We start from the raw sequence: 24,079 nt of genomic DNA on the forward strand, positions 1-24,079 counted from the left end.
ACGGGTGTCAGTCCAGGCACGTGGCGGATCCCGACTTTATCGTGATGACGCCGTGCCTGGACTGATATCTGTGACGTCGGCAGAGAGCGGACTTCAGCCCACACTCTGCTGAAAACGGGTCACAGGAGTGCAAAACGATCCTGTGATCCATAGGTGGAGTACAGCTAAACAAGCTTTGGCTGGACTTCTTCCTTAATGGATATGCCTAGCCCAAGGCTTCTGGGACTCTGGTGTAAGTTCCTGCTACTCTTTCAGATGTAGACTGGTTGTATGATAAAAATGACCCTGGAATCTGAATAATTTACTGTTTTTCAGATCTTCAAGATGAGACTGCACAAGAAAAAAGTTACCCATGTTGAATTTAACCCTCAGTGTGACTGGCTTCTGGCCACAGCCTCCGTGGATCAAACAGTTAAGCTCTGGGACCTGAGGAACATCAAGGATAAGTCCAGCTGCTTGTATACACTGCCTCACACTCGTGGAGTCAACTCTGGTATGGCCTGTTTATTTATAAGGAAATTAAAGTGTCGATAAACCCACATCATAAAAAAACTATCAGTAAATGCTGTATCACATGCTGTTCATACTCAGTCATTCATTATGAGTTTTTTGTTTTATGTATTCTGCAAAAAACCTGGTTGATCCTGCTGTTCTTTACCTCCTCCTTCTGTCCATGTCCCCAATGCAGTGGTGGATTTTGCAGAGCGGTGGTGGCAGCTCTGCACATGCTCAGTTTTCCACTTTTCAATAGATTTTTATAGAAAAATGTAAGTACAAAACATAGCGAAAAAAGGGCTTTTTTGCACACATGCTCAGTTTTCAACGAGTTTCTATGCTGAGCATTTCCTCCCTATCACATCTGAGCAGTCCATGTGGCTATAGAGTCACACATGTGGGCATATACACAGTGGTAAATGACAGCCAACTCCCTTCCTCCGTGCCCACTAACCAGCTAAATACAATGTGGGTGGGATATTACATCTTGATTGATGGAGGCTTCACCTCGCTCTTATTCATTAAAAGACACATGCTGGAGGGGCGTGACACAGCCTGTGACTGTCAGGAATCCTCCTACACCATGTTATTGCAAAAAAAAAAAAGATTTAATTTGAAATATATATTTGTATGACCATTAACAGTTTATTGATATTTATTTTAATGCTGTATCCAAAAGGCTGTTGGGTTTAAAAAAAAAAAAAATGTGACCAGTAGTAGAGGACTAGAAGCTCCTCCCGCCTATGTTTCCCTGCAGACAGGCTGGGAAAGAGCTGGGTCATGTGACAGTTGTGTATCGATTAGGAAAAAGGTACGGTACTTAGGTGTTTTTTTATTTTATATTATTAAAATACTTACAGTGCCATCATCCATCTACAGAAATAAAGGGGATACTGTAAACTAAACAGTGTGTGTTTTAATATTACTTTAAAGTGCATCTAATTCCAAGAGCAAAAATGTAATCTACCACCGGTGACTGGCCCCTAGATGTGGTGGCTGCATTCATTTTCTTTTTTTTTCTATTTTATTTTTACCCGGTGATCCTGCCAGTAACGCATTTCCTGTCCTAGGGTGACAACACTCGCTGCCCTATGGAAGAGCAGTGTTGTCCCCTTAGGAAAGGAGGTATGATAATGTGATAAGACTACAGCATCCAATCCTTCCCCATTAAAGACTAGAGAGCTCAGGGCCATCTACCCCCCTCTTCACTGAAATGCATATATGAACATGGAAAGCTTTATAATTTTTCACTTCTTTTGTGCAGCTTACTTCAGTCCATGTGATGGAGCTAAACTTCTCACCACTGACCAACACAGTGAAATCCGTGTGTACTCCGCCAGTGACTGGTCGAAGCCTCAGCGTATTATTCCTCATCCACATCGCCAGTTTCAGCATCTGACTGCCATTAAGGTTTGTGAGCTTTTTTTCTTTTGACATGAAACACTTATTAAAAGTAAAAAAAAAAAAAAAAAACCCTCTCTGATGTTGTAATTACATTCCACCACCAGATGTCCTCAGACGTTTGGGGGTTAAAGCATGCCCAGGGCATACTTTGTGTGTAGGGTGTCGTGGACCTACCCCCTGAAGGAGTGTCACCATGGCCCCCTTGACTTGCAGCATAATGATGCAGAGAGTGGTGTTGATGTCATTAACCACTTAAGGACCAGCCTCGTTTTGGATTTTAGGTGTTTACATGTTTAAAACAGGTTTTTCTGCTAGAAAATTACTTAGAACCCCCAAACATTATATATGGTTTTTCTTCTAACACCCTACAGAATACAATGGCGGTCATTGCAATACTTTTTTTTTGCACCGTATTTGCGCAGCGGTCTTATAAGCGCACTTTTTTTGGAAAAAATTCACTTTTTTGAATAAAAAAATAAAACAACAGTAAAGTTATCCCAATTTTTTTTTATATTGTGAAATATAATGTTACGCCAAGTAAATTGATACCCAACATGTCATGCTTGAAAATTGCGCCCGCTCGTGGAATGGCGTCAAACTTTTACCCTCAAAAATCTCCATAGGCGACGTTTAAAAAATTCTACAGGTTGCATATTTTGCGCTACAGAGGAGGTCTAGGGCTAGAATTATTGCTCTCGCTCTACCGGTCGCGGCGATACCTCACATGTGTGGTTTGACCACCGTTTTCATATGCGGGCGCTACTCGCGTATGCGTTCGCTTCTGCGCGCGAGCTCGTCGGGACAGGGGGGTTTTAAAAATTTTTTTTTTTATTTTTATTATTTATTTTACAATATTTTATTTATTTTTACACTGTTTAAAAAAAAAAAAAAATTGTGTCACTTTTATTCCTATTACAAGGAATGTAAACATCCCTTGTAATAGAAAAAAGCATGACAGGACCTCTTAAATATGAGATCTGGGGTCAAAAAGACCTCAGATCTCATATTTACACTAAAATGCAATAAAAAAAAAAAAAAAAAGTCATTTAGAAAAATGACATTTGAAAAAATATGCCTTTCTCCTTTTAAGAGGCGTGGACGGAAGTGACGTTTTGACGTCGCTTCCGCCCAGCAGTGTCATGGAGACGAGCGAGCGCCATCTTGGCCTCACTTGTCTCCAGACAAACCACGGAAGAGGACGCGATCGCCTCCGCCGCTACCGACGGCTCCGGTAAGCGGCGGAGGGCACCGGATCGCGGCGGGAGGGGGGGGCCCTCTCCCGCCACCGATAAAAGTGATCTCGCGGCGAATCCGCCGCAGGGACCACTTTTATCTGAAAGCCGGCCGCCGCACGAAAACGGGGATACCGGGGTTATGGCAGCTAGCTGCTGCCATAACAACGATATCCCCGTTCAAACTTAGGACGTATATAGTCGTGCGGCGGTCGGGAAGTGGTTAAACCTGTTTCTGCATCATTGATGACTGCCAACTGCTGGAGATAATCAGGAGAGGACCCTGTGCATCATATGACTGGCCTAAAAGCTTCAGAAAAAGTTAAAGGTTATTTTCCACTTTTGCAATCAAAAAAAAAAAAAAAAAACACTATACGTTTGTGTTCCCATTCACACAGCATACCTGTAAGGATTTTTAAAAGAGAAGTGCGGTTTAACAAAAAAAAAAACAATCATACTCCCCTAGGTGGATGCAGCATTGGTCTGTCCCCTGTCGCCTCTTTGACCGATAAACCAAGCGATGAAAGACCGCTGATCACACATTCCTCAGTCTTCACTGAGCAGAGAGCCAGTGACTGTCAGTCACCAGCCCTCTGCAATGCCCCTCCAGCGCTCACTGGAACACTGGGCTGTGGAAGGAGCAGGAACAGCTGGTTCAGTCTCCCAGTGGCATGCTGAGCCAGCTGCTGATCAGGCATCTGTGTGGATCCTGACATTTATTGTTGGGATCCCTGTATAGCCTGGACCAGCTCTGTGACGTCAGCTGACAGCTGACTTAAGCCCGCTGTCAGCTGAATCTGGATCACAGGAGCACAGAACTAAGTGCACTTTTATGATCCCTGAGGGGAAGTAGGGAAAAAGAGCTTTAGCTATGGTTCTCCTTTAACTGCTTCAGCCCCCGGAAGAATTTACTCCCTTCTTGACCAGAGCACTTTTTGCGATTCGGCACTGCGTCGGTTTAACTGACAATTGTGCGGTCATGCGACGTGGCTCCCAAACAAAATTGACGTCCTTTTTTCCCCACAAATACAGCTTTCTTTTGGTGGTATTTGATCGCCTCTGTGGTTTTTATTTATTGCGCTATAAACAAAAAATAGCGACAATTTTGAAAAAAAAACGCATATTTTTTTACTTTTTGCTATAATAAATATCCCCAAAAAATATTAAAAAAAAAAAACATTTTTTTTCCTCAGTTTAGGCCGATATGTATTCTACATATTTTTGGTAAAAAAAAAAATCACAATAAGCGTTTATTGTTTTGTGCAAAAGTTATAGCATTTAAAAAATAGGGGATAGTTTTATGGCATTTTTATTATTTATTTATTTTTTTACTAGTAATGGCGGCGATCCGCGATTTTTTTATCGTGACTGCGACATTATGGCGGACATGTCGGACATTTTTGACACATTTTTGGGACAATTGTCCTTTATATAGCAATCAGTGCAATACAAATGCACTGATTCCTGTGTAAATGACACTGGCAGTGAAGGGGTTAACCACTAGGGAGCTAGGGAGGGGTTAAGTATGTCCTGGGGAGTGTTACTAACTTTGGGGGGGGTGTGGCTACATGTGACACTTCACTGATCTCTGCTCCCGATCACAGGGAGCAGAGATCAGTGACACTTGTCACTAGGCAGAACGGGGAGATGCTTGTTTACATCAGCATCTCCCCGTTCGTCCTCTCCATGAGTCGATCGCGGGTATCCCCGCGAAGATCGAGTCCGCGGGACCCGCGACCCGACTCACTGGCGTGCACGCAATGGCACAGTGGCAAATTCAAAGGGACATACGGGTACGCATATTTGCTCAGCCGTGCCATTCTGCCGACGTACATCGGCGTGCGCCGGTCAGGAAGTGGTTAAGCAAGTAAAAAGCACTTAAAAGGTAACCAGCAAATTTTAAATGTTTTTTGCTTTCCTAATGGGAATAATGGGAACTTGTAACAAATATAAAGTAGACTTTATCCTAATTTGTCTGCAAAAGTGGAAATATACTTTAACCACTACAATACAGGGAACTTTCACCCCCTTCCTTCCCAGGCCAATTTTCAGCTTTCAGCGCTCTTGCACTTTCAATAAGAATTTGCGCGCTCATGCAACACTGTACCCAAATAAACTTTTTATCATTTTGTTCAGACAAATAGAACTTTTTTTTGGTGGTATTTATTCACAAATCAATTATTTATTTTTTTCGATATAAGCGAAAAAAAGAACGGATATTTTGAATACAAATAAATAATATTTTCTACTTTCTGTTTTAAAATAAATCCAATAAATCTAATTTTGTCATAAATTTAAGCCAAAATGTATTCTGCTACATGTCTATGGTAAAAACAGTCCCGTTAAGTTCCGTTTTTATCGGCATATAACACGCACTTTTTCCCCCTGAAAATAGGGGGAAAATCAGGGGTGCGTGTTATACACCGATAGCGTACCTTGGAGAAGAAGGGGGACGATCGCCGCCGGAATCACTGAGCTGTCATTGTTGAAGATAGCCGCCGCAATCACTGAGCCATCATTGTTCGTTCACGATCGCCGCCGGAATCACCGAGCCGTCATGTCTTGTTTACTCGGCTCTGACATCACACACACGTCCCGCCTGCGGCATTGGACCAGTGTTCTGTCAATCACAGGAGCTGGTCCAATGGCGATGGCGGAGGCGGGACGTGTGTGTGTGTGTGTGTGAGAGCCCGAGTACTGTAAACACAAGATGACGGCTCAGTGATTCCGGCGGCGCTCTCCCCCCTCCTAAATTCCTGCACTGCATGAGCGATGGTGAGGCTATGAATAGGCATCAGGCTGCATTGGATGGGTGCAGATCAGGCTGCAGATGGGCACAGAGGCTGCATAGAGGCATCAGGCTGCATTGGATAGGTGCAGATCAGGCTGCATTGGATAGGTGCAGATCAGGCTGCATTGGATAGGTGCAGATCAGGCTGCAGATGGGCATGCATTAAGGGTGCAGATTGGCATCAGGCTGCATTAGATGGGAGAAGATCAGGCTGCAGATGGGCATTTGGCTGCATTGAGGCTGCAGATGGGCACTAATCAGGCTGCATTGATTGGCACTGACCATTATTTTGCTTCAAAGTGGTTTATTTGAAAAAAAAACGTTTTTTTTCCTGAAACTTCCCTCTTAAATAGGGGTGCCTGTTATACGCCGGCACGTGTTATATGCCAATAAATATGGTATATAATAATTAGAGGTTGACCGATATATCGGCCGATATTTGGCTTTTTTTACTTAATCGGCATCGGCCGATTGTGCTGATAAAAAAAAGCCGATTATACCTTCAGCGGGACTTGCAAATGACTTCTGTAATAGAAGTCAATGCAAGTTTTCTGAAGTTATCTTCTCTCCTCCTCTGGGCAGCCTGCCATGTCTGATAAGAAGATACATTTGTATCTCTTTCAGGTTCTTTTATCAATAGACTGAACTCCGCGTGTAGAAGTTCTCAGTTTAACCATTTAAAGACTAAATCTTTTCTGACATTTGTTGCTTACAAGTAAAAATCCTGTATTTTCTGCTAGAAAATCACTTAGAACCCCCAAACATTATATATATTTTTTTCTAGCAGAGACCCTAGGGAATAAAATAGCGGCTGTTGCAATATTTTATGTCACACGGTATTTGTGCAGCGGTCTTTCACACTCAATTTTTTTTGAAAAAATACACTAATGAAATAAAAAAAAGCAGTAAAGTTAGCCCATTTTTTTTCGTCCAAAAGTTTTGATTACCTGTTTTTGTGTATTTAATATTTAAGATAGTTATTTTTTTTTTTAATCTAAATTCTACATACAAGTGAACTGATTGGAGGTTTGTTTTGTTTAATAAATGTTAAAATTTTCTGTATCACTTATTACTTAAGGCTGCTTTCACACTGGAGCGGGCATGCGTTGACGGTAAAACGCTGTTAGTTTTAGCGGCGCTTTACCGTCATTTTAGCGGCGCTATTCTGCTGCTAGCGGGGCGCTTGTAACCCAGCTAGCGGCCGAAGAAGGGGTTAAATGCGCCCCTGAAGCGCTGCTGCCGAAACGCTTTGCAGGCGCTTCGGCAGCGGTGCGCATTCATTTCAATGGGCAGGAGTGGTGGAGGAGCGGTATACACCGCTCCAAAGATGCCGCTTGCAGGACTTTTTTTTAACATCCTGCCAGCGCATCGCCTCAGTGTGAAAGCACTCGAGCTTTCACACAGACTGCAGGGGAGCCGTTTTACAGGTGCTATTTTTAGCCCAAAAGCGCCTGAAAAACGCCCCAGTGTGAAAGGGGTCTAACTGTTAGATTTTATGCGATGAAGGGAAAAAAAAAAAAGAAATCGGCCTAATATATCGGCCCAAAAAAATCGGCCTAATATATCGGCCACCGCGATTTCTAAATATCGGCTTTGGCATTGGCCAGAGAAAAACCCATATCGGTCGACCTCTAATAATAATTGGTTTGTGTGAATCACGAACATATGTACGCAATGATCACTGACATGTGCACAGATGATCATTGGGACATATGATTTTAGTGTTACATATGTGGGGACATGTGTGCGGGGACAGTGTTTTGGGGACACTGTGTGTGTTTACTTTGTGCGGGGACACTGTGCCGGTGATCAGTGTATAAAAAGCTGTAAAAACCGCTCATACTGATCACCAGCTGGCTGCAGCGATCCGCTCTCCTCTCCTCACTGACAACTTCCGTGTGAGGAGAGGAGAGCCAATCGCCTAGCAACCAGCTCTCTGTTTACATCACATGATGGCTCTGATTGGACACAGCCGTCATGTAATCAGGAGGGCCAATCACAGAGCCCTCCTGCCGATCGGAGATGCGCAGTCAGGGTGACACGAGCGCATCGGGATGGCGCTGCTGCGAGGGCACACGCACGCAATCCCCCTCCTTCTGAGGGACGTTCCTGAATGTCCACTCAGAAGGCGGAAGCGCCTACCCAGCCGTATATGTGTAGTGGTTGGGTGGGAGGTGGTTAAGCGTAAAATATATAAATACCGTGGGGAAAAACAACTGGGGGGGGGGTGTTGGTTGGGGGTGAGCCTATAGAGCAGAGTTGGACTCTAGAGTGTATAGAAAGCCAGCTTTTTTCAGGTGATATAAGGGTTGGGTTACAGGCCCTTTCTGGTCTTTATTGCATTCTGTGTCCCAGCTTCTGATATATTCTGATGACCACTTTCATTGAGACTGAAAGTGAGGTAAACTCCAAAATTTTGCGTTGCATTAGGAGCAGGAACAATATCCCTAAGACCCCATTCACACCAGTCACTGCATTGTAACGGGCAGGATCACCACACTGTACATTATTTTTTTTTAACAAACTTTATTGAAATGTCACACAGGCATTTCATGAAGTTCAGTTGGTTGCTTTGCACTGTGCTGCACTGGAAAAAAAGATGCTTGCATTACTTTTTTTTTTTTTTTCCAGTGCACCAGGGATGCAAACCACCATAACTCCTTGTCACGCGGTTAGACTGCGCTGGTATAGCCGCCCAACACAGTTCCCCTGCATCTGGTGTGAATCAACCCCAAGGGACGCAGACATATAAAAAATATATTTATAAAACCTGATGAGTTTTAACCATTCCCTACTTCATTTAAAATGCTATGTCTGTGATTCTATGTAAATTTTGGTTTTGCCCATAATTTTCTTTAAGCAGTTCAGCAGATTTGTATTATTCATTGGGGAGGGGGGCTTTCCAGAGCCATTATACCCCCTGCTATAGATTATAAAGCTCTCAGAAGTTTAATATGTTTTTTTCTTCTAATTTCAGGCCTCATGGCATCCCCGTTATGACCTGATTGTAGCCGGACGATATCCAGATCCCCAGTTCCCAGGATACACTGCAGATGAGTTGCGCACAGTGGATGTGTTTGATGGGCAAACTGGCAATATAGTCTGCCAGCTGTATGACCCTTATGCATCGGGGATTGTCTCTGTAAGATATATTCTGTTTACCATTATCCTCATCCTTGATTCATATGGTGCTGTCTTAGGGTTTAAAGTGTACCTGTGGTTTTAGAGTGGACTAAGTACTTTGAATTTTCTGAAATATGACTGGAGCTTCTCTTTTAAAAGTCAGCAGCTACAAAAACTGTAGCTGCTGACTTTCAGTAAACAGACCTTCTGTTTTTTTCTGACTGGTCTTCAGTCCTTGGCGGCAGCATCTTAACTGTGGGAACTTGGCTGTGACAGCTTGCGGCTTAACAGCCAGCCGCCCACTGCACATGTGCCACACTGTGCATTGTGAATAGTCCCCCAGTCTTCTGGGACCTGTGATGAGTTCCAGAAGACTGTGGGGGAGGAGGGAGGGGGAGGAGGCCATCCGAGCGGAAGTGGGCACCTGTCAAAACCAGGGACTCAGTTCACCCCCCAACCCCCCCCCCCCCCCCCCCCCCCCCTTAAAAATAAATAAATAAAAATAAAAGCTAAATGTTAAAGTAGAGGGAGAGGGGGCCTTGAAGCAAAACTTCCCCCTTTGGGTGAAGTTTCACTTTAAGGATTTGAAAGATGAAGTTAAACCACTTGTTGATTGTAATGCACCTTTTTAAAGATCATGCACAGTGCTTTATGCAGTGACAACGTTCAGTCAACGCAGAACTCGAAATGCGCACATCTGTGCGTTCCTAGTTCTTAGACCCAGCTGTCAAACTGACAAGTTAGTCATGGAGGAAATGCTCATTCACATTATCCTGCTAATGAAAACACTTGTGTGCTTATATGTGTTTTGTAGGGTTAGTGAGATGCTTTGGTACAATGCATCAAACTGTTTACTTTTTTAAACTTTATTGAAATGTCACAAAAAGACACTTCATTCAGGTCTATGCACCATAGCTCATCGCATCACACTAGAAATGTTTATGCAGTGAACCTACAGCACTTCAACACAGTGTTGTTATGTGAACAGGGCACATGTGTTGTGTACACGAGTGTTGACCTATGCAGCTCAGAGGCTATGATGTGACTGAGCCCTTCTAATAACGTCAACTGCTAAGTTGGATCTGGGCATCTAAGTGTTGGTGACCTGGGTTGAAGGATCGTGAACTTTTAGGGCTCATTCACACCACACATGTTTTTGGGCATTTAAAGGGTAACTCCACTTTTGTGGGAAAATGTAGCAAATAGGAAAAAAAGTAATATTGCATAAACAGTTATTTGCAGCATTATACAATGTTTAAACAGTGGTTGTTTTTGAACACAGCTGTTCCTGACACCTGTGTGTATGTGGGGGGGGTACATTTTTGATTTTATGTCTCTTAATTTTTTTTGCTATCACAAAGAGGACCAATAGCCCCCTATGTGATGACATGTAACTTGTGATAGGTCCTCTTTAATGTGAACACACATTCCCAGTGGCTGGAGTGTGGGTAAAAGCATCCACTGCCACCAATGTAAACATTATATTGGCAGCAGTGAAATGGTTAAAGCTGTATGCAAGGCTCCGTGTACAATTTAGGCACCTGCCCAGATAAAGGAACTACCGCATGTGCGGTGATGTCCTCTCAGACCAGCCAATTAAAATGGCTGAAGATTAGAACCTGGAAGAAGACCAGCCAAAGTTGTCGGTGGCCGGTGAGACCACTCCGGGACACCACAGCTTTGGAGTGGAGGCGAATCTAGTTCCACTTTAAGTGTATGTAAAACCAATTTTATCTTATTGTGCAAGCATTCAAAAATACCTTCACATACAGTTTCATCTATGCCCGTGGAACTCCTTTTTGAGTTGTCATAGGAACAGGGGATATGTGGAAATCTTCCATTGGGGGTCATCTTTTCTGGTGAACAGGTAGAAATTCCTCCAAATTTCAGTTGTGTCTCTGGGACAGAAAATGAAAGGAAATCCCAACAGGACGCAAAGAAAACCCTGAAAGTGGTCTTAAAGCAAAGCTCCACCCAAAAGGGAAACTCCACTTATTTTCCTCCTCCTAGCCCTCCCCCCCCCACCTACTCTTCTGCTGCCACATTTGGAACCTTTCAGATGGAGAACGGGTACCTGGTTTTGTCAGGTACTTCTCCCACTTCCCGGTGACTATGCCACGGCGACATCATCCGGAAGTTCAGCCCCCCTCCTCCTTCCCCTGGGCCATTCACAAAGCGCAATGCATTTTGCTGATGCGCACTAGAGAACCGGCTGTGAAGCCATAAGTCTTCACTGCCGGTTTGCCTTAACCAAGATGACAGCGGCAGCACCCGAAAGCCGATTGAAAAATCACCTCAGATGAAGACACCACTGGATTTGTGGACAGGTAAGCATCTGACTTTTACCGTATATACTCGAGTATAAGTCGAGTTTTTCAGCACATTTTTTTGTGCTGAAAGTGCCACCTCGACTTATACTGGAGTCAAGCACTTTTCTGCAGCAAAAAATTTCATTTTCCGAACCGAATTTGGGGCCCCGTATCTCAGGGCCACTTGGTGCTAGGAACCCCAAATTTGGTGTGCAAACCCAGTGGAGCTGGTACCACAACATATCCAAAACATATCCAAAATGCTTTGGATATCCAAAGCTGGGGTTCCCACTAAGTGGCCCCGAGATACGGGGCCCCAAAATCGGTTCGGAAAATGTCATTCTCTGCTGCAGAAAAGTGCTTGACGTTTTCTGAACCGATTTTTGGGGCCCCGTATCTCGGGGACACTTGGTGCTAGGAACCCCAGCTTTGGATATTTTATGGTGCTAGTTCCACTGAGTTTGTACACCAAATTCTAAGTGGCCCGAGATACGGGGCCCCAAAGTCGGTCAACTATGTCCATCTGCAGCAATGTCATTTCGGGACCATTTGGGTTCAGAGACCCCAAATTTTGGCTGCAGCTAGGGGGCATCTAGGAACCCTTAACTACCGAGTTTGAAGTTCAGGGGAACTATGGCTGCAAATGGGCACAGTGAGGCATGCAGATGGGCACAGTGAGGCTGCAAATGGGCATTGTTGACCCTCTTTTCCACGTACAGTAGCTGTGCATTTCTCACCCTAGGCTTATACTCGGGTCACTAAGTTTTTCCCATTTTTTTGTGGTAACCTAGGGCCTCGACTTAAACTTTACGTAAAATTTGTTTTAATGTATAAGCGTGATCTTTCCAAAATGCACAAACCCTTCAATAGTGGAAACTTCAATTTCATTACTTTGCCTCCATTCTTCCTGAAAGAACACTAGTACATATTACTTTTACATGACAGGTGCACTTTAGTTTTTCTGCTAGTATTAACTCTACATTGTGGGATGTGATTGGCCTTCCTGAAGAGTCAGAAATGACTGGGATATAACAAATTGGATTCGATTACTTCCTGTAACATATATTTTTGTGTAATACAATGCACAGGTTATGTCTAACCTCTTTTACATTCTTTCTATTTTACTTGTAGCTCAATAAATTTAACCCAATGGGAGATCTGTTGGCATCAGGAATGGGTAAGCTTATTCTTTTAGTTTGTGTCAAATTGTTGTAGCAAAAATGTTTTCACCAGTAACACATATGCACTTTGTTCTTCATGCTAAAGTGATTTTAAAGGCGATTTTTTAAATTAAAATAATAAATATACTATACTCGCGTGCTCTTTTGAACAGAGCAGCCCTGAAACTTCTCTTCTGGGGTCCCCTCGCCAGCAAACTTGGCTCCTCCTCCTCTGTGTCTGCCCCCATAACAAACACTTGGGGCAGGAGTGCATGTTCAATCCTGAGCCAGCAGCTTGGGCCCCCACTTTAACTGACAATTGCGCGGTCATATAAATTAAATTTATGTCCTTTTTTCCCACAAATAGAGCTTTTCTTTTGGTGGTATTTTATCACCCCTGTGTTTTCTCTTATTTTTTGCGCTATAAACAAAAAAGACCGACAATTTGAGGGGAAAAAAAAATTTTTTTACTTTCTGCTATAAAACATATCCAATAAAAAAAAACAGTAATTTCTTCATCAATTAAGGCCAACATGTATTCTGCTACATTTTTTTTGTAAAAAAAAAAAAAAAAAATCCCAATAAGCATATATTGATTGGTTTGCACAAAAGTTATAGCGTCTACAAACTATGTATACAGGTGCATCTCATAAAATTAGAATATCATCAAAGTTAATTTATTTCAGTAATTCCATTCAAAAAGTGAAAATTTTAAATTGATTAATTACACACAGAGTGATATATTTCAAGCATTTCTTTCTTTTAATTTTGATAATTATGGTTTACAGCTAGTGAAAACCTTAAATTCAATATCTCAGAAAATTAGAATATTACATAAAATCAATAAAAAAAAAGTATTTTATTACATAAATGTTGGCTTAGTGAAAAGTATGTCCATGTACAGTAAAGTATGCACTCAATACTTGGTCGGGGCTCCTTTTGCATGACTTGTTGCATCAATGCGGCGTGGCATGGAGGGGATCAGCCTGTGGCACTGGAAGCCCAGGTTGCTTTGATAGCGGCCTTCAGCTCGTCTGCATTGTTGGATCTGGTGTCATTTTCCTCTTGACAATACCCCACAGATTTAGGGCAGGCGAGTTTGCTGGCCAATCAAGCACAGTGATACCATGATCATTAAACCAGGTATGGGTACTTTTGGCAGTGTGGGCAGGTGCCAAGTCCTGCTGGAAAATGAAATCGGCATCTCCATAAAGCTGGTCAGCAGAGGGAAGCATGAAGTGCTCTAGAATTTCCTGATAGAGGGTTGCGCTGACTTTGGACTTGATAAAACACAGTGGACCAACACCAGCAGATGTCATGGCTCCACAAATCATCACGGACTGTGGAAAATGTTACATTTCATTTGGAAATTAAGGTCCCAGAGTCTGGAGGAAGAGTGGAGAGGCACAGAATCCAAGTTGCATGAGGTCCAGTGTGAAGTTTCCAGTCAGTGATGATTTGGGGAGCCATGTCATGTGCCGGTGTTGGTCCCACTGTGTTTTATCAAGTCCAATGTTGGCATGGCCGGGAAAGAATGTAATGCAATGTGATCGGTGACGCTGACGCATGAAAACACAATGACTACTGCTAGTGGCTATAGCCACCGACAGTAATCGTATATAAAAAAAACAAATCTGACAGGCTGGTTGTACCCAAGTCAATCCATCATCAATCAGCCTGCCCATAGATGGATCAAATCTTGGCTCGTCCCTGCTGAACTGGCCAAATTTCCATCCATGTATGGCTGGATTTAGTCTGCTTATTTCTACTTACCCTCTCCACACTCCGACTTCCTCCTTGGTCTAGCACAGGCAGTCTCCTTAAAACCGCAGTGGGGCATGGTGTCATTCTGCCCATTTCCAGTGAGCCATGCCCTCCTGCCGGTTTCTTCCAGCCCACCATAGCCCATTCAGCTTCATAATGCAGGCTGGGCTCACGGTGCTCCAGGACAGAGTGGTGCTCACACATTACTCAAGCACGGCTCAGTCCTGGAAGAAAGCCTATCCCAAGATCTGATAATGTCATCAGACAAGAAGACGTAAAAATAAATAAATAAATATTGGGGATGAGGGGAATTCTGGGGGGGGTTATAGGGGGTGGGAATCCTAGAGTTCTGCAATCCGATTGCTTTGCAGCTGCCTGGCTTGTTGACCTTTCCTGCAGACAGACAAGTTACCTCCGTAACTATATCCGTGTAGACCAGTGGTCTCCAAACTGCGGCCCAGGGGCTATACGCGGCCCTTTGCTTGCCTTTATCTGGCCCTAGGGACACTATTCCTCCTACTGATATGAGACGCTATTCTGCCAACTGGCACCAACAAAATGGGGCACCATACCTTTCAGTGATATGAACTATGGGGCGCTATTACTCCCTCTAATACCAAATGTAGTGATGTCTACTCCCACTGATGCCAGGAAAACTTCCACTCCCACTGGAGACCCCCCCCAGTGTAGACCCGGAGTGGTGCGGCATATACAGACTGATTTTACTGTTGTGAGTTTAGTATCGCTTTAAAACAGCTAGTTTTTGGATAGCAGTAGATAGAATAAATCTCTGTGATTACACTGGGGATATTTCATCTTTCTTCCTATCCCTGTGACTGCAAGACAAGAAATAGGGTGAGTGGGTGTTGGAGAGAAGGGGGTGGGGAGCTGGATCATTTTGGTGCAGTAAGTGTGTGTTTCTCATTAACCCCTTCCTGCCTGCCATGGTGTCCCCTTAAAAGGTTCTGAACGCCCGGGGGTGGGATGGATCAGCAATCATGTGACCATAGCTATTGACTGTCAGTGGTCACATGATCAGGAGCTGGTTATCTATCGTTAGTGGAGACCAAGCGCTCTCTTAGCTCAGTCCTTGTGCTGTGAGCACTCCCAGTGCAGAAACATCAGCCACCCGGTGGCACATATGTGCCACTTGAGGGCTTTAACCCTTTCACTGCTAAGTCTGTATATCGTATGGACCTGACGGGGGGCTTGCTGCCACCAGGATTGTGTGTAAACCTGACAAGCAGACTCCTGACTGTCAAGTGGAAGCATTCAGGCAGCTGCGTTGACGCTTAATTGCTTCCATGCACCACCCCCCCTCCCCTGTGTGCCCCCACCATTTATCCTGGGCTCCACTTTTCCATCTGTAGGCCCGGGACCAACCTAGCGGGTGCCGGAGCGGAAGTGGAAGGAGCACAGCGGACACACATCCACTCTTCTTCCCTCCTTGTTGCTGACCCAGAAAACGACATGTTTGATGTCACTTCCAGGTCTGCCTGTCAGTATCCTTGGCCAGCATAGAATGTAATGCAATGTGATTGGAGGTGCCGACGCATGAAAACGCTAGCTGCGATGTTACATACCTCTGTGCACGCCGGAGTGAGAGCAAGGTTTCTAGCACCAGAGTTCCTCTGTAACGCTAAACTGATGACCTATAGGGGGCTTTTAGACCTATGGAAAATATAGTGTACTAAAGTTTGCTATTTCACAGACACACGCAATTTTAAAGCAGAGTCCCACCCAAAAATGGAACTTCCGCTTTAAGGGAAGGTGACCCCCTGACATGCCACATTTTGGCATGTCATTTTTTTGGGTGGGGGGGGTGGGAGCGGAAACCCTCTTTTTAGAGGGCTCCAGCTCCCACTTCCTCCCGGGCACCGTGGCGCCAGAGGTAAGTTCACCTTTCCTCCCTCCCTCTCAGCAGTCATCTGGGGCACGTTACAGGTCCCAGATGATTGCCCGGCCAGTCATAGCGCACCGCATGGCTCGCACATGCGCAGCGCGTGCCCGGCTGTGAAGCCTAAGCCGGGCGCCCACAGTTTCTGCAGCGCCGGCATTGCGAGGAGGGGGAGATGAGTGGGGCTTTATTCGCCCTCATCGCTGGACCCTGGGACAGGTAAGTGTCCGATTATTAAAAGTCAGTAGCTGCTGACTTTAAATTTTTTTTTTTTTTAAAGCGGAACTCTGCTTTAACGTTTGACATGTTGAGTATCTATTTACAACCTCATGTGTATTTTGGAAAGCATTGCTAGAAAGCAATGATCATTTATTACACATGTCCATATGATCTCTCATCATTTAGAGGTCCATTACTGGTAGGACGCCTTTGTTCATTGAGGAGGGGGGAGCACATGGAGTCATACTGAATCATGAGATTGTTTTATACCATCACATTTATGAGTTTAGTTAGTTGTTAGCTCAGGTCATTTTTTGATTGTCGGTGTTAGTTATTATGAATTTTTAACGAGTATGTACATTTCATGATTTTTTGGGTATAACCCACTTATTTATGTATTACTTTTTTGGTCAAATTGGTTAATACTTATTATTGTAGTTTTGTTAGTAATTTTTTGAACTATAATGTGCATCTTGTGACTATTTAAAGAGATGGGACTCCTATTTTTAGCTCTTTGGTTATATATGTTGTATTCAGGTATTAGAGTGTTGCTGTTTTTAGACATTTTACACCATGCACAAGGCTCTTTCTTTAATTTTTTTTATTTTTTATAAACAATGTTTGGTTATAAGCTAGAGGTACAATAAATATCTATAGCTTGTTACCTACATTTTTCACTCACTTCATCTTGGGAAGAGTGTTCACCAGGACGAATTGAGGGGTAAATCTCTCCCAGCGAGGCCACAGACAGCAATATAAAACTGGACAAAGGGTTTAACCTTTCCCTGCTCTATCTGACACAAAAAAAAAAGTTGCCTTTTATATACATTTTAAATTATCACCTTGTTCAGGGCAGGACCTGAGTGAATCTACATAAAGCAGGGGTCTTCAAACCTTCTATACAAAGGGTCAGTTTACTGTCCTTCAGACTTTGAGGGGGCTGGACTGTGGCCAGTGTGAGTAGAAAATGTCCTGGCGTCGATGGGAGGAGTAGTGCCCCATCGTTGGTGTCAGTGGGAGGAATAGTGCCCCATCGTTGGTGTCAGTGGGAGGAATAGTGCCCCATCGTTGGCATCAGTGGGAGGAATAGTGCCCCATGGTTGGCGTCAGTGGGAGGAATGTTGCCCCATCATTGGCGTCAGTGGGAAGAATATTGCCCCATCGTTGGCGTCAGTGGAAAGAATATTGCCCCATCGTTGGCGTCAGTGGAAAGAATATTGCCCCATCGTTGGCGTCAGTGGGAGGAATATTGCCCCATCGTTGGCGTCAGTGGGAGGAATAGTGCCCCATCGTTGGCGTTAGTGGGAGAAATAGTCCCCCGTCAGTGGGAGAAATAGTGCCCCATCGTTGGCGTCAGTGGGAGGAATAGTGCCCCGTCAGTGGGAGGAATAGTGGCTCATCGTTGGTGTCAGTGGGATGAATAGTGCCCCGTCATTGGTGTCAGTGGGAGGAATAGTGGCTCATCGTTGGTGTCAGTGGGATGAATAGTGCCCCAAGAACCAGATAAAGACAAGCAAAGGGTCGCAGTTTGGAGATCACTGAGATACGTTCCAGTCTCTGACCCTGCACTGTCTCTTTTTTTTTCATTTCAGGTTTTAACATCTTGATCTGGAGTCGAGAGATTCTTTTAATGATGAAGCAAGAGGAGATGATGAAGGCCTTACGGGCAAAGGGGATTCAAGTGGGGAGAAAAGATGATTCAAGCAGTAAATCCACAAATTCTGAAAAGGACAAATCTGAGAAGAAAAAAACTAGGACTGCTGTCAAAGAGTCAACGACCACACGAGGAAAAAACAAAGACAAATGAGCGGTCATGGAAGGCCTGGCCTATGGCATGACATTTAGCTGTGGCTGCAGTAACCAAACTCCTATAGTGCCTTATTGCACTGACCTCATCCAGCAGAGTGTATGGTTACATCCGGACGGGCATGTTCTGGTTGTGTTTTCTGAAGTTTACAAATTCCGTTTGCCCTGTCCTGATCTGCCTGTCATATGTATGCAAAAAAAGAAAACCCAGGCAGTGACCTCTTGCAGCATGGTACCCTCAGTATGGGAGCAATACCATGTATAGATGAGTAGGAAGGAAGCTGGAGGCACAACGTTGGCTTTGAACAGCACATCATGTAAATGACTGCTTTTGTTTTTAGGTGTTCTAAAAAATATTTTTGTCTTCCTCTGGCAGCTGTTACAATGGATTCCACATTGGGGCTTCTAGGTCAAATCAAGATTCCTCATCTTCTGAACCCCAAGAGAAAATCTGGTGACCTTTTTCTCTTGCCACTAAGTGGTCATCACCAGGAATGGAATGTGTTACTGGCTGATTAGTTGGTTTTGTGGGTTCTCTAGTAACAATGCCAATTTCTTTTAGTTTGTAGGATTATTGGGACAGAGTTTGAAACTCTGAGCAGAAGGATGAAGGCTTTGAAATATATGTGCATTTGGGAGATCCTATTGAAAACTGAAATCTGTGCTAAACATATGGGTTTGATTTACTAAGACTGGAGAGTGCAAAATCAGGAGCAGCTGTGCATGGTAGCCAATGTGCTTCTAACGTCAGCTTGTTCAATAAAGCTTTGACAAAAAAAAAAAACTGCAAGATGATTGGTTTCTATGCAGAGCTGCACCATATTTTGCACTCTCCAGTTTAAGGAAATCACCCCAAATTGTCTAAATTCTAGAGACGTGTATGCCTTTTTTTAATTTGGGTGTTAACTTTTTGTAAAGTAGTAATCATTACTGGGCTTCTAATTGATTGTACAGAGTGCAGAGGGTCTTGGGGTCCCCCACTACAGGCTGTCTGCAGAAAGCTACAGGAGGGGGCGGAGACAAGACCAGTCACCCTGCACAGCAGCAGTGACCGGTCCTTATTTCAGGAAATTATTCCACAGAGACAAAGTGCAGAAGTTTTTTTTATAATGGATAACTGCACAAGTCTGGGAGGAATAAAAAAAAAAAGAAAATCAAGACTCAAGTAAGAATACACGCATCCCTTGTATTTAGACAATATTTGTAGAGTACAGCTTTTAAAGTGGAAATCAGAAAAAGAATACAAAATTACATATATCATTGCTATTTTGTCTGCCAAAGGATTTATTAATCTATTCATCAAGCCTTGTGATCCAAAGCCTGCCACACTGCACAGCCAAGAAAACCACTCTACTAATTATTAAATTGGATTAGGCCCCCACTGATTGGACATAGGTGACTGTGGTGTTAATTTAAGGGCCAACTTATAAAGCAGCGGACTGTCCTAACTATGGCCATACTGCTGCTTTTCTAATGTCTCTCTAGGGCATTTATAAAGCATAGATGTGTGCTTTATAAGTGCAGTTTATGCTTGCTTTGGGACTAACTAAATCTATTACAGCCCAATGCTGGCTTTCTCTATACCATGGAGGAACCCTAAGACCGGGTTCACACCTATGCAAATTAGATGCGAGTTTCCCCGCATCCAATTCACATAGCAGGAGAATGTGACTGGCTCCCTGTGGAGCTGGTTCACATATCTCTGTTGCGGCTGTGGAGCGCACTGCACAGAAACGCTGTGCGTCTTTGGCTCCGTTTCAGGGCCGAATTCAGGCATAGAATCGGCCCTGATTCGTCTGTGAAATGGGGAACAGGGACGTACAGCGCTCCTGTGCGATCCGCAGCGGGTTACAATGTGGATCCGGCCTTAAAATAAATTATGAGCCATAATTAACCCCTGCTAAAATTTGTATATTTACAACTTGCTGATCATGCAAATGTACCATAAGCTTATATACATGAAAGGAATAGATAATGTGTTGAAGCTAGCATAATTGACACCTGGAGTGGACCATATGTTCATACTCTCCCTCCACTACACAACAGCTGTACTTTTAGTAATAAAAACTATTTAATGGTCAAAAAAGAAATTCAGGAAGGAAAAATTGTAGTGTCCCTTTACATTGGGGGGTCAGTGGAAAAATGCCTTCTTGCAAAAGTGGTCAACAAAGTGCCCTTTACATTGGTGGCCAGTATAAAAGTGTCCCTTACATTGAAGGTCAGTATAAAGGTACCCTACCAACGTTGGAAAACATATAAAAAGTTTCCTTTTACATTGGAGGTCAGTAGCATAGGTGCCCCCATTCATTGAAATTAAAATAATATATGTGGTGTAATGCTGCCAAGATAATGATATTAAAACCTATATAGAGTGTAAATATACAATGTGCAAACTAAGATAAATCGAAAAATACACAATACAATTTATGATAAGTGCACAATAAATGTCCATCAATATACATTTTTCAGTCTTTGAAGAAATTTATATTGATGGATATTTTATGTGTATTTTTAGATTTATCTTAGTTTGCACATTGCTTATTTACACTCTATACAGGTATTAATGCTATTATCTTGGCAGCGCTACACCACATATTTTACTTATTAATTACTTTACTGTACTATTTGTGGGAACACAAATTGGTGTATTAGTATCGGCTGTTTTCTTTACATTTTTATATATTTTTTTTTTTTTTACATATTTTTTTTTTCTTTTACTTTTAATACTTATTTGTATGGTTTTCTTTAAAGAAAAAGGTCCCCTTTGGGAACATGTTACATGTTTCCAATGCTGCAACCACTGTGCGATTTTTGGAGAAGTTCCCCATACTACCTGTCACTTTTTAAATCCGCGTGGCCGTGCGGGGCTCCGCCCACACGGCTGCGTCATTCATTCACACAGCTGTATGTGTGAATGAACTACAAGCGCCGACATCCTTTCTGGCTGTCAGCCTGTAGTTCTGAATGAACTACCACGGTGCTGTGGTAGTTCATTGATTCTTCCTGTCGGATTGTATCTGCTTGCCCGTACCGGATGTAGAGGCACACAGATACTGACAGAACTGAAGGAGACCTGCATGGCACCAGCGATCTGCTTTACAGGCTCCAAAAAAAAACCCAAAAAAAACCCCAAATAATAAATGCACATTTTTTTACCTGCAAAAAATGTGCATTTATTATTTTTTTTTTTCCTAAAAAATGATCTTTATTTTAATGGGTTTGTAGAGTGAACACAGCTTTTTTTTTTTTTTTTTTTTTTTTTTTTTTTTTCTTGTTCATCTTCTAAATTATAATCTTTTGAGGTAGCACAGGAGATATACCTATTTCTTTATTTCTGCCCCCCCCCATACGTTGCTGATCAGTAAGAGAGATGAGCACTTACAATGGAAGACATGCTTTGTTATACTGCTCAAGAAACCACTAGCAATATCTGGAGTAATCCTGGTAAAAACAAGGCTGCTCTAATGAATAAAAGAAAAAGAAGGCCTGGGGCAGAAGACAGTCTGTCATGTTTTTGAGAAGGTCCTGTACCTGTGCTCTCCTCTTGTGGACAAGTACAGAACTATGAGATAAGCCATTGCAGCAAATCAAAGGCTTCATATTAGGTCCTGCATTCTTTAAAGTGAAATGTAAAATACAGGATCAGAGTGAAGTATTTTCTATGATGTTCTGCTTGTGTAGAGGGATGAGCACTACTGTCCAGTAAAAAAGGTTAAGCTGAGAGGTGGCTTTGGACTTGAACTTATAAAAAGTGTTGCCATCTGCCTGGCTTTGGCAAGAGTTAAAAGTGTGTAAATCACAAGGCTGGCTGTACAGAATACAAATCCTTGGCAAGTAAAACAGTAAACTTATAGGAGTCTCAGTTGTGTTTCTAGCTGTGTGGCTAGCGTTCCAATGGTTGTTAAATTTTAGTGTTTTAACCTGTACCTTCTGCTGTTTAAAATGACCCTGTCATGAGAAGGTTTTACTAAAACAGCTATTTGTTAAAGTTCGCACCACTGAAATCTGCCCCGATCACTGTAACTGGGCCTTTGCAGTTCCTTGGCTCCTGGGTGCCTTGCAGCTCTCGCTGGTTTTTGCCTCTGAACTCCCATCACCATCATGGGGAGGTCAGCAGGAGGAACCAGTTAGTGCTGTGGGGGACCCAGGAATTTAGCTTACGTTTATTGTGGATTATTTACTGCTTCTGTCACACAGATCATAAAATATACCTTGCCCATGCACATGTCTGCCTTTTGCAGTAATCATGCCATAAGTCACCATGCTGTGATTTTTCAATGCTGAACCCATGGAACCTGGGACGTCTAGACTTCAAGATGCATTTCCCTGTGCAAAAAAGAAAACAAAATATATGGACATTGCCGGGGCAAGTGTGTAATTTGATTTCAAGCTTGGTGCGGACTTCTGCTAGGGACAGTAAGCTGGTTCCAAGAGCAGAGCAGTGGAAATGTTGAAAAATCCTAATAACGCAGTACTTGCCAGGGCTGCAAGGAGGAAAGCAACCAAAGCAGTTGCTTCTTAAAAAGAAATTGTCTAAACTTGATTGGGTGGTAACAGCAAAAGCTACACTTTTCTTCCTGGGACCAACATGTGAAAATGGGACAGAGAATAGCCATGCCTCCTTTGCTGGGATTTTCTTGCAGTACTTTGCACTTGAGAATTACAGGGGTGGAGCCATCGTTGGACGGATTTCACAGTCTGCATTTAAAGGAAGGCACTATAGGCTCTTGAAGACCATAGAGAGCAGCACCTTGTATATATGTATTCATGCTATTAAGTTTAGAAATTTGTGGACCCAGCAGTGTATATAATGTGTGCTTGGTTAAATTGGCTTGAATAAATGTGTTTGTTTTTTAACTGATTGTTTAGTGTGTTTAAACTTAAGATGCAATTTTGCTGCAGGAAAGATTCATTACAAATTTCCTCCTACAGATGACATTACCACAAATATTAGCTACAACTTTTTTTTTTTATTTTTTATTTTTTTTTTAACTCAGACTCATGGAAAGGTCATTGTAGTCAATGGTAGATGTTTGGAATTGCACAACTGTCCATTTGGAGCTGAGGTTACCACAAACATCTTTTTGGAGGTCTGTGATTATAGCTGCTGATGTCATAAGTAGTGGGAGGTGCGTTTGGAGTGTTTTTAATAAAATGTTAGTTATACATTAATACAAATCCATGGCCATATTTAAAGGGGGTTTTAAAGGTTAATGAAAAAAATAAAAAACATGTCTATACTTGCCTACTTTGTGCAATGGATTTGCACAGAGCGAGCAGAAACCTCCTCTTTTCGGGTACCCTGCCGGCGCTTCTAGCCCCTCCTCTCTGGCCAGTGTCCCAATGGGAAGCAGCTTCCCATGGGGGGCACTCATGCATGCGTCCATTGACAGAGACAGTGGGACTCAGCCCCCCCCCCCACTTCCTCGTCACTGGCTTGGATTGACCGCACTGGGAGCCAATGGCTCCCGCTGCCCCAGCAAAGCTAGCCAGACTCGGAAGTGAGGGGAGCAAAGATCTGGAGACATGCACAGCACTGGTTTCGATTAAGTAAAGGGGCTGAGGGGCCGATGCTGACACTTAAACATTTTTTACCTTCATGCAAGGAATGTATGAAGGTAAAAAAACCTTTAGGGCTCTTTCACATGTGCGGGACCGTTGCGGTCCGCCTGTCAGTTTTTTAGGTGGACCTGAACGGACGCTCCATGTACCTCCTATGGAACGATGGACATCCAACATCAGCTGACATCCAATCCGCTCCACTAAATCCAGACGGATGGAAACCTTATTTTCCATCTCGATTGGATGAAAACAGATAGGCGGATCAGTTTTCATCCGATTCCCCCATAGAGGAGAGCAGGGCTCTGATAGGTCCGTCT

General features: G+C 43.2%; 1 protein-coding gene across 1 annotated transcript in view; it reads left to right on the forward strand.

The window, feature by feature from the left end:
• DDB2 (damage specific DNA binding protein 2) overlaps window positions 1–19,779 on the forward strand; it is a 63,244-nt gene extending 43,465 nt beyond the window's left edge. Inside the window, exons 20-24 of the mRNA XM_073604351.1 lie at window positions 316–493; window positions 1,760–1,905; window positions 8,900–9,064; window positions 12,486–12,531; window positions 17,987–19,779. Of these exons, the coding sequence (XP_073460452.1) occupies window positions 316–493; window positions 1,760–1,905; window positions 8,900–9,064; window positions 12,486–12,531; window positions 17,987–18,201 (750 nt within the window). The 3' untranslated portion in view covers window positions 18,202–19,779. The remainder of the gene's footprint in view (window positions 1–315; window positions 494–1,759; window positions 1,906–8,899; window positions 9,065–12,485; window positions 12,532–17,986) is intronic.
• Window positions 19,780–24,079: the final 4,300 nt, after the last annotated feature.

Source organism: Aquarana catesbeiana, linkage group LG11 (genome assembly GCF_042186555.1).
Source record: "Aquarana catesbeiana isolate 2022-GZ linkage group LG11, ASM4218655v1, whole genome shotgun sequence".
NCBI lineage: Eukaryota > Metazoa > Chordata > Amphibia > Anura > Ranidae > Aquarana > Aquarana catesbeiana.